General features: G+C 45.9%; 2 protein-coding genes across 4 annotated transcripts in view; both read right to left on the bottom strand.

The window, feature by feature from the left end:
- The window catches only part of LOC108802113 (zona pellucida sperm-binding protein 4-like), a 6405-nt gene extending 2413 nt beyond the window's left edge, over positions 1-3992 (bottom strand). Inside the window, exons 1-5 of the mRNA XM_018573999.1 lie at positions 3935-3992; positions 2272-2393; positions 1627-1720; positions 1256-1411; positions 549-739 (exon numbers count right to left, since the gene is read on the bottom strand). Coding sequence (XP_018429501.1) covers positions 549-739; positions 1256-1411; positions 1627-1720; positions 2272-2393; positions 3935-3992 — 621 coding nt within the window. The remainder of the gene's footprint in view (positions 1-548; positions 740-1255; positions 1412-1626; positions 1721-2271; positions 2394-3934) is intronic.
- Positions 1-11386, bottom strand: part of LOC108802115 (zinc finger protein 850-like) — a 37104-nt gene that overhangs the window by 23701 nt on the left and 2017 nt on the right. Inside the window, exons 2-3 of one of the 3 annotated variants that reach the window (XR_001942196.1) lie at positions 10312-10318; positions 10022-10052 (exon numbers count right to left, since the gene is read on the bottom strand). The exons of the other annotated variants lie outside the window; for them this stretch is intronic. The gene's annotated coding sequence lies outside the window, so the exon portion shown is untranslated. Of the gene's footprint in view, positions 1-10021; positions 10053-10311; positions 10319-11386 lie in introns of those variants that run through there. 3 annotated transcript variants of the gene reach the window in all.

The raw sequence follows: 11386 nt of genomic DNA, 5'->3' as shown, positions 1-11386 counted from the left end.
ATAGTTCAATTCAACTGAACCCATATTGAGCTTTACCAAGAGAAAGCCCCAACTAGAATTCAAACTGAACAGAAGCAGGACACCCATCAAGTTTTTATTGCTATCTGCGTCCCTCTCGGGGAGAGTCACCTTCCCATTTGTCCTGGTGACTCACTGAAACCCAGTTATCAGAACAGATTAGATGGGAAATCTTCCAATGGTCACTAGAACTAGTGTCTCGACCAGAGACTCCCTCATTGGAGGAATTTACTCACTTCCTCGTGTGACTACCAGACAGCAAGTGGAGAAATCTCCCCAATGGAACAGATAGCAAAGACACTGACTTGTATTAGAACCCCCTTATTACATCTTATACTAGAATTGAAGCCACAAGCGTAGGTTTGAATTAGATCCGCTAATGCTTCAAGTCAAGGGTTTGAGCCAAGATCTCAGTCCCTTGTTTTACCATTGAATGTCATATGCATGAAAAAGGAACAAGTACTGTTAGTTTTACAAACGCTGTGAGGGCTGGACAAACCCACCAACTCAGACCGTATAGGAATACCCACCTGATCTGCATTGCTACAGGATAATGGGAATTTGAATGCTGCAAAGGAGTTACTTCTAGCTACTGACAGCCCAGGACAAGAGGTCGGGTCCACACCAATCACAGAGACCGAGTCCAGAAGCAGGGATGGCCTGGTCAGATCTTTGGACACTGCAATCACCATGCTGTTATCAACTGTGCACTGAGTGGTCACTGTAGGAAACAAAGATGGTTTGTCACTATGAAGATTAGGTCTGAAGGTAGTCTTATCTAGTCACTATTGTGGACACTAGTCCATTTCTGAATGATGTCACCTCACATCTATGTGGTAATGTTAGGTTACATGGAAGAGCACAAAATTATACAATTCAGAAGACCCTAAAAGCAAGTCATGCTTAGAACTGGTGGGGCTGTACATTGAGCATGGAAAGGTGAATGGTTTAGTTACCAACAGGGCTGAAAGACCCAGGAAAAGCCAAGACCATTTTGGTTTAAATCACCATTGATGTAACACATTGCAAACCCCATTCAATTATATCGTTCAGCCAAATGCATTCCAGACTGGACTGAGAGTCACCCATCATAAAAGGCAAGTGTTGAGTGCATGTCTGTAGCCATCGCTGAGGGGCTGCCAACCTTGCCTGCCAGAGTCTGTCAAAAGGTTCTTTCCCCTACAGGCCGATACTGACCCCCTCCCACCTCTATTGGGCCAAGCAATATCCCACTTACACATGTTGCCAAAGAAACAAGGCATTCTGCCATCATTTGGGGAGTAGCAGCATCCCAACGCCTCACAGATGTCTCTGGTTACAGGTGTTCCAGCACAGGCCAGTTTGTCCTCTTGGCTGACAGCAGAGCAGATGTCAGGGCTTGGAGCATCCATAGCTTCTAAACAAGAGAAGTTATCATGTAGTAAGTCTACATACTGTACATGGAAAGTCCAATAAAACGCTTGGATTTCAATAGAAGGATTATAAGTTACTAGGTTTTGTTCCCTCAGCTTCTGTCCTAGTGACCACCCCAAGAAGTGACAAGCTACATAGTGCTCATGGTTTATAGGACATTAGGTTTCCCCATGTACAAGTAAAATCACTTGTTACCGTTCTGTATTGGACATTTCTTCTCCATCTTGTATTGCTCCACTGTCCCATTCACAATGACTTCCAGAAGCAGGACCATTAGGTGCTCTCCATCCTATCAGAAGAAAAGATGTTTAGAACACTGCCAGTAACAGTCCCCTCTGGAGTCCCAACCTATGCTCCCAAAACTTGCTGGTCTATACCTAAAGACCAACAAACACTCCCCAAAGACTCAAATACTTATGTCATAGCCAGCACAGGCACCTTCATAGTAGTGTGTAGAGCCAGGATCTCCCAACAGTTCCTGCCCTATAGGCAAGAGGGAGGAAGTCTCTACTAAGAGATTATGTTAGAAGTGGTCACCAGAACAAGAGTGTTTCCTCATCACCTCTAAATCTGGTAGGGATCGTCTTCCCCATTGATTTGTCACCAGGAAAATGCAAGATCGTGAATTGTAAGAGTGGCCCCTGACTGCAACACACTTAGGCATTTTAGTCCTCTCCAAAACTGAAGTTTGGGCTATACATAAAGAATGAGTTACTAGTAGGAGCACAGAACACGGTCACCATGTTTCATGATCCTTTCAGGACCATTAGACTCCATATACATGATTGTGATTAAGACAAGGACAGCATCAAAATCTGAAGTCAGTGTTGTCAGTCTTACCTCTTCTCTTACGTAGCATCCATCATAAGCAGCACCAACCACCATTGTGTCATCAGGTCTCTGTCCTACTGAAAGGCCGCAAGCAGAATCATTGGCAAGACTCTGAAATTCATCCTGGAAATCTGAACAGGAGACATATTGAAGTTGAGATTTCTACTAACAACTCAGATTGGAAAGACTCAGGTGCTGCCCCATTACATTGTGGAACATCCAATGCAGTGTCAGATAGGAGTCCATTACATGGAGGCAGATGACACCGGGGTGCTCACATATGAGACATTTAGACTGGTAGACCAGCAAGAAACCCTCCAAAGAATATCAGTCCTGTGGAGACAACGCCTGGTACCCCACTCACCATCTCAGGATACTATGGATAAGATGATTCTTTTCATGTTAGTGGAGCAGCGATCATACAACTCATATCTGCCAAGAAGCAGCTCAAGTACATGGCCAGTATGTGGATGCTTAGCCACACTCCTTACCAGGTATCCCAAGTAGTGCGGGGGGAGGGGCTAGACTAGGGAGCTGTGGAAATCTTCCAGGAATCTTAAATTTAAGACTACACTACATGTCCATGTTTCAAGAGACCCTTTCCTGGCTTCATATTCAGCAAAGTCTAGATCCCCGTCTTAGCATGCCAACCCCCCGGCTTCAACACCGAGCCACTAACATCAGAAATAAGGAGTTTGTAATTTACTGATCGCTATAAAGCCTGGGACAGGAAACAGATGAAGCCAGAGGATCAGCATACCCTGGCAACTCTCTCCATGCACATGGCAGCCTCCACATCTCAACTGCAGTGACCACATACAAAGAGGCAACCAGACCAAATAGTGTTCCATTTGCTGTATTTCACCATTCGAATAGTAAGCCGGCGCTGAGGCCACTGGAGCAGGTTCGGTATTCCTGGTCCGGCAGAGTCTGTTTTCTGCTCTGCTACAGCAGCTCTCCTTCACATTCATAGAGACTTGACTGACGGGGAGCATTGCTGGAAGCTTTTTCCTGCATTAGCATGTGCAGAGTTTGGCAGCCCATTCAACACAAGGGGGCCATCAACGCACCTCCAACGCAGGAGGGGGACCTTTCCTGGCAGCATGCAACCATCATCAAGGGGCCAGACAACATGGATTGCATTGCAGCAACATGCACACAACTCAATAGTGTGACCCAAGCCTAAGGCCTCATTCTCATGGACAGGACTCCGTCTATAGAACCTGTATGGGTTTTAAATGCTATACCATGTTTTGGTACATTCAGGGTGCTTGTATTTAGAGAAGTCTGAAGCCTGAGCATCCAGGGGCAGATTTAATACTCCAAACACATGTATTTAAACGCAGGAGAACCAGAATAAAAGGTTTCCTGCATTCAGACAGAAGGAACAGGTTATTGTAACTTACACTCCACTAATCATTCAGAGTACAGCTCTGCCCTAGCTAGCGAAGACCATTCAACACAACCAAGCCGTGACCATTACACATGAGCAGTGTCACATCTTCATGCTAAAGCTTCATAAGATCCCCCCCCTTACTACATCAGCACACATCCACCATGCCCTGGGGACCAGAAGGCCAATTACACAAATTACTATATATAACCTCTCTAATCCAGGCAGGTTTCACCTCTTCACCCACAAATAGTAAAGGAAACATTAATAATGACTCACCCAGCACAGTCAGTGAATAAGAAACACCTTCACCTGACATAGGAAGGGTCAGCTCCATGTTGTTCAGAGTACAATGGAGATGTGAGGAACCATCCCAATGTCCTTCAGCATCACACAGCATCCATGACAAACCACAGCTCCAAAGCAGAAGCACCAACCCCAATCCTGCCCTAGAATACAACATCCTGAAGACCACTTCCAATACTGACATCCAGCCCTGACCAGAGATTTATATGCTGGAGAGGGGGTGGGGCTTCAGGATGATTGGACAAAGACTGATATGCTGGCAGGTGATCCCAATACGATTAGGGCTGCAAAGGTGGCCAGAAACGACTGACATCTGTGGGCCCCATCTAACCAATCAAGGTGCATGGAGTCTGCTCTGGGAAGATTAATGGGGAAGTCCACCTTTTACAGGAAATAATAAACGCGCACACATCCATAGAAGTAACAATGTGCAATGAATGATTATATTTTGGCATTGGAGTCTGTGAAGAATTGCAACTGTCATCAATGGATCCCCATTTGTCACCGCAGCAGAGGGACTCAGCAGAGGGACTCAGCAGAGAGCACCGGCGTCAGGGGGGTGATGGCATCGCTATTGTAGTTCATCAATTACCTCCTCCATCCCATAATAGAAGGTCCCTACCACCATAAGGACCTCCATAAGGACTGGGGGCTGGGGGTTCATATTACAGGAGCCTGAGCATTGCACTTGTAACGCACTGATCGCAGTTGCAATGCTCTGCAGGCTTGAATGCATACATTTTTTTTTTTTTAAATAGTTTATTCGTGTCAGAAAGATATACATATATGATAACATTCTCGTGTGTTAAATACCAACACATTTTAACAACTTTTGAAGCATATACCTTGTAAAGTTCAGGATATGTTGATATCTTCTTGTGGGCAATTCGTCCCTGTACAGTGCCCTGGGCATGGAGCCTCGTGCTTTTCGGCTTCTGTGTAGCCTAGTACCCCGGGCATTGCCCCCCCCCCCCCTGTGGTTTTTAGGCCTGCGGCCCTATCCGAGTATCCCTAGAGTTTAACATCCAGTACTGTCAAGTGACAGCCTATTGACACTAATACCACTAATAACATCTCTATTACCAATTCAGCTCAGATTCACCAGCGTCTTCCACTCCGCCTCTCCGCTCTCGCTCCTTTGTCTCCTCCGAAAGTCTCCCCTCCGTGGATAGTCCTGCCCCCAGCTGTTCCGGAAGTTCCCCGCTAATAGTATATAACATCCAATGCCTCCCATTTGACGTTTATTCATTTATATATATATAGTTATTGATTTGTTTATACATGTATATTATATTTTTATTTTGCAATCACTTGTGTAAGCCGAGGACCTCCTATTCTATTCCTGGGTGGTATTCTGGTTATCGTAGGGGATTCGCCATGGGTTCCTTGGGGAGGTCAAGACGACCCAAAGAGTTCCCCAATACACCTTCCAGATACCACTTGGAATAACGGAAAGGAAGGACTATCTTGTGGATTTCCTTATCTCTTAGTTGCTTCTGTATAAAAGGGCGCCATCTATCAAAGAATTTTGTTATGCACTCTTCCCTAGCCATGGTAGCACCCAGTCTCTCCTGCCACATAATTGTTTTCAGCATATCCAATAGTTGGTTTATATGGGGAGGATCTGGAGAGAGCCATGCTTTCATCTGAATGTGTACATTTAATGAATGCACATTGTTTTATTTTACCACCATTGGTGCATTTATTACCTAAAAGGTGGACTATGCCTTTACAAAATGAGTACAGATGACTTCCCTTACCCCCGGCTACCATACTGCACCACCTACTGCTGTGGCGTCACCACTGTTTTGGCGAGATCTCGCGGAATGCTATCTAGGCCAAATGGGGTCAGACGACGCTCCATCACAGTGCAAGGACCTCTCCTACCATCCCACCAAGATTTATTGCCCATTTAGATATACCGTATTTTGCGGTCCATAAGACGCACCGGACCATAGGACGCAGGGAGATCCGGCGCGCCTTATGGAGCACTCGAGACTGTAGCTTCTGTGACAGCTTCTATGACAGAAGCTGTGACAGAAGCTGCAGTTAGTGACCGCTGAGACAGGTGGCGCTGTGATTACAGCGCCACGGTCTCAGTGATGACACAGAGCAGGCGAAGAACGTCTATTCTTCGTCTGCTCTATGGTTATCTCGATCGTCGCCGCTGCTTTCCGGAGGCCGGGACAGCAGCGGACGGACCAGGGGACCGGAGGCCGGGACAGCAGCGGACGGACCAGGGGACCGGAGGCCGGGACAGCAGCGGAGGGAAGGGGGACAGCGAAGGCATGCATCGGTCTGTGTCCCCGCTGTCTCCGCCAACACAGGCGCTGAGAGCAGCGGGGATTTGAAGGGATGCAGGCCGCTGCAGCCACAGTTTTACTGCATGTACCGGCAGCTGTATGGGGATTGAACATTCGACCCCCATACACTTGCATTGAGTTGGAGTTCGTACTCGAACATTTCGGCCGTTCGAATGTTCCAATACGAACCGAACACGCGGGTGAACACAGGGGTGTTCGGCTCATCCCTACTGTTGAGGGTCATAGTCTCACCAACATACAATAGTGCACAAAAGTCATGTAAAGTTCAGGTACATGGCATGGGCATAGAATGGGCCCTTTGCCTGTCAAATAATTTTGATCTGGAAAGCCGGCCATACACCTTCCAATTATCTGCAGATGTTCTGTGGTCAGATGGAAAAGGTGCAACAGATTCCTCCATCTACGCTAAGCTGTGTGTATGGAGGAATCTCCCACTGGGCCAATCTTGCTAGTCGGCCCCGCTGGCTCTGAAAACACCTGAACAATGCCGGCATCCAATCAGATTGTTCAGGTATTTTGAAGCGTAGATGGAGGAATCTGTCGCACTTTTTCCATCTGACCACAGAACATCTGCAGATAATTGTAAGGTGTATGGCCGGCTTTACACCCCCGAAGTCAGTACAATCACTTCACTACCACACGGCTTTACACCCCTGAAGTAGACTTGTGCGCCGTCAAAAAATTTGTTCTGTTTCGTTTCGTAATATCCGTTATTTCGTATTTCGTAATTCGTAACTGAACTCAATTCGGATTCGGATTGGTACGAAATACGAATTTTCGTTAGTGGCGGTTATATTTTCGTAACTGTACGAACATTCGTTATGATGAAGTTAAAAAGCAAAATGCCTTTGTTAATATTGGAGTCGATGTGGTAGTTGTTTTTTTTATCCGAAACACGAATTCCATTAACGGATTCCGGATCCGAATTTCGTATTTAAAAAACAACTACCATCAACTCCAATATAAATGTACTTTGCTTTTTAACTTCAATATAACGAATGTTCGGAACGGAACGAAAATACATCAACGGAATTTCGTATTTCCTGCCTGTGTATTGTAATGCGACTCTCAGCAGCAGCCGATCCGTAATTCGGATTAAAAAAAAATCTGGTCATGTTGTTCAACATCATTTACAGGGGTAATATTAGTTCCCGTTTCAAAGAAATTCGGATCCGAAATTCGTTAACGGAATCTCGTATTTCGGATATAATTCGGAAACTGCCATTCGGATTTCGGATGCTCCGAATTTCGGAATTTCAGGAAAATTCGTACGAATTTCGATTCTTAACGAAACGAATCGCACATGTCTACCCTGAAGTTAGTACAATCACTCCACTACCACACGGCTTTACAAGGTTTATTTGTTCATTTCCCTGGACAGAGCTGATATTTACTAACCAGTTTCCATACTCGCATGTCACAGTCCACACATCAATCTCCCAATACAGATTTCCCAATCACTACCCAATCCATCACTCATGCCTTGACATACAGCCAACAAGCTCTCCAGACCCCCTGGACTACAACACACTACACCTCCAATGTTCTGGGATTTTACAGTCTCTAAAGACACCCCGGGCAGTCCCACCACACCTTGGACTTTCAGTGCAGGAGAGTGTTGTCAGCCCAACAGGAAGTTAGGAGCAAAGGGCATTACAGGTAGCATAACATTCCTGTACTTTCAGGTTCTTTTTAAAACACATGTGAAATAAAAGTGCCCCCCTCGGCTTATACTCGAGTCAGCGTGGTCCAGTGGCAAGTCAAGCGGCCGCTTGAGGGCACCAGCGGGAGGGGGGCAGAAAAATTCTGGCACAGCTGCAAACATTGTTAGATGTAACGGTGTGTATGGGGCTCGGGACTTCTACTTGCAATGATCTCAGCCCCGCCCCCTGTAACCGAACCCTGCGGTGTGAACCAGAGCCCAAAATACCATTGAAATACATTTGACGCAGTTTTGATCCGGTCTGTAACTGCTCTGCTCCTGGAACACACTTGGTGTGGACAAGAAAAGAACAAAAGATCGGTCGCAAGCACCGTTCTGTGCGCTGAGCGAAAGAAGTTAAATCAGACCGTAATCTGAAAAAATATATTGATAATTTTATTTTGAAACATAGAAAAAAGTTGCACCAATTCCACAAATAGACAAACTACTTTTGCTAAAAAATCGACAACGTTGTTTCCTATAGACAAACCTACATATACTCAGTGGGTAACCCTAACTTCACCCTCTAGCTTTGATATTGTGTTGCCATGACATGTAATTGCTCCTTTTGTGGGTAGAGATTTGATTCTCATTAGTATAGTATCTCTGACACAAACTAAAAAATCTTGTCTAAGCTGTGAGCTCTCTATGGAACGAGCCGGTAGATGGCGTTAGAAAGTCATCTCCTTCATTGAAGGAAAAGCATACAAGGTAGAGATAGCCATATCTCGGTTTTTCTGTTCAGTAACAGTATCTCGGTTAGCGGTTGGTATACTGTGTTATAGTTATAACTCATAGGTAAATCTAATGGATCACTTTTAGTTTTTGATCTTGATAGTAGAACCGAGGAATGGTTTGTAAATTAATGACAAAACTTCTCTTCCAAGTGGATATTCATCACGATTTTATATCATTTGAAAAAAGGGATCCATTAGGCATTAATCCAGTAAAAGAAGAAATAGATTGAAAATGATGTATGACTCACGCTTTTCCCGGGTTGGTGATTGAAGGGGCCGGTCTTTTGGGTGCTGCAGCTGGTTCCCTTTTTGAATCCTGTTTAACGTGTGGATTTTTTATCCAGTATAGTTGTTTGGTCCGAAGGATGTGCAGTGGGTACTAGCCGGTTTTCCCCTTGGTTGTAGTATCAGATTAACAGGTAATTGGTATCGGCAAGTACACAAGGGGATGTACTTGTACTTGGGACTGAAAAAGTGGCATCGGGACATCCCTATGACAGACCAACCAGAATCGAATCTCCCGTCAGAAACGAGCCACCGAGGGCGGCTGAAGATGCAGCCGCTAAGTGCGGCCGAAAAGCAAAACCGCCGTCGAGGAGACGAGCTGCTGTGAGCAGGAGAGACCGGAAGCCAGAAACCCGGAAGGAAGCCTCAGATGACGCCCACGAGCCGACAGGTGAGAGTGGGAGACGGAGCAGTTTAAATGTGTGGGGCTCCTCCCACAAATCCGGCTAATTAATTAGCCTACCACTTATATTTTTGTACAAAATTGTTTTTATTTCGTCTTCAAATGAACTCAGGTTATCAGGTAATTTATGATAATTAGTAGGGAATCTCTTTAATTCCAGATCCCGGACTGTTTTCAGAGCAAATGTTCTGACAGTTCAACCATCAGTCAGCCAATGACGCTGTGTGTCTCAGCCATCAGTCAGCCAATGACGCTGTGTGTGTCTTCTGTGTACTAAGGCAGAGTTATAAATCTATTAGCTCAGGATTTGGCAATGAAGAGAACTCTTGGTAACACAGCTCAGTCAGTGAATCATGCAAATGCATTACATGTTCAGAGAATGTTGGCAATCATGATCAGTCATTGGTGGTTGCCCAAATGTATCTCAAAAATGTTCTAAGGCTTTCCCAGTGTGTGTGATGGACATAGACGCTAAACTCAATTCATCCCTCCATTATCTTCCTGTTTCCTCTCCGGCTTTAGCCTGAGAGGAAATGTCCTTGTGGGATGACATGTGGTGTGAAATGACACGCCCCCAACTTGTTCATTGCGGGTTAGCTGCTACTCATGTAACATTCCCACTTCTCCCAGAGTTTCCTCTCTGAAATAGTGATAGGCTGCTTACACCACAGCGCTACGTAGTGTGTCGCTGCAGTCAAAAAAGAGAGTTCAATATACAGCCTCCTATATACAGCCTCCAACATGCAGCCTCCTATATACAGCCTCCTATATACAGCCTCCTATATACAGCCTCCAAACATGCAGCCTCCAAACATGCAGCCTCCAAACATGCAGCCTCCAACATGCAGCCTCCTATATACAGACTCCTATATACAGCCTCCAAACATGCAGCCTCCAACATGCAGCCTCCTATATACAGACTCCTATATACAGCCTCCTATATACAGACTCCAACATACAGCCTCCAGCATACAGACTCCTATATAAAGCGTTCTGTACTATAGCAGTCACTCATACTCGTCTATTATAACAGTCGATTATTGCCGTCTATTGCAGTACACATCATGTCAGAAAGGACAACAAGGACAGGCAGCCTCTCTCATGCAGCAATAAGAGGGCAAGCATGAAAGACTTTTGAATAACTATTTTATGTAATCCTTTAGTGAATGGGTCGGGGTACAATTACTCCTTACTCATTCACAAGAGAGGGGGGCGGCATCTGGGTGCCCCTTAATTAAAGGGGTACCCCGATGCAAATAAGCCCCCTTGCCCACAGACCCCCACAAACATGGGGTCAGGGTTGGGGAGAAGAGGCCCTTCTCCCTATCGGCACAGGGACACCCTCCCAGTGCCGAGGGCATGTGGCCTGGTGGGGGAGGGGAGGGGGGCCGCTTACTTGCCCCCCTCCCCTTTCCGGCCCTGCCAGGCCTATGCTCGGATCAAGGGCCTGGTATGACTTTTAGGGGGAACCCCACGCTTTAAAAAAAAAATGGTCCCCCCTAATATTCCTACCAGACCTAAAGGGTCCGCCATTGTTTGGGAGGGGGAAGGGCACACTTTGGGAGTAAAATAAAATAAATAATTGTTTTTTTCTTTATAAATGTCACTTTTTGCTGCAGCAGGTTCTATACATCGTACAGATCCCACACTTCACAGGCAGGTTATGGGGACCCCCCAGGTACCCTCATACATGTCCCCCAGGGCATTACCCAGTCCCCGTACACTTTTTATGGCCAATAACCTGCATATAAGCCCTCTTAAAAGGAGAACTATGAGACGAGTGATTTTCACTCATCCTCTAAGTTCTAGCTGACCTGTGACAATTAAACTGTCACAGGTCGGCTGAAATAGATCGGGAAGTGAGAGAACACATATCGTCTCTCGCTCACTTCTCGATCCTGTCCCTGCAGAGAGCCGTGACTGTCGCTCGCTGTAGGGATTCCCCCCCCCTCCCCGCTCCGATCCTCCAGCGCT

This window comes from Nanorana parkeri, unplaced genomic scaffold (assembly GCF_000935625.1).
Source record: "Nanorana parkeri isolate BGI_ZX_2015 unplaced genomic scaffold, ASM93562v1 scaffold2666, whole genome shotgun sequence".
In the NCBI taxonomy this organism is placed as follows: domain Eukaryota; kingdom Metazoa; phylum Chordata; class Amphibia; order Anura; family Dicroglossidae; genus Nanorana; species Nanorana parkeri.
This window is presented reverse-complemented; position numbering and strand designations above follow the sequence as displayed.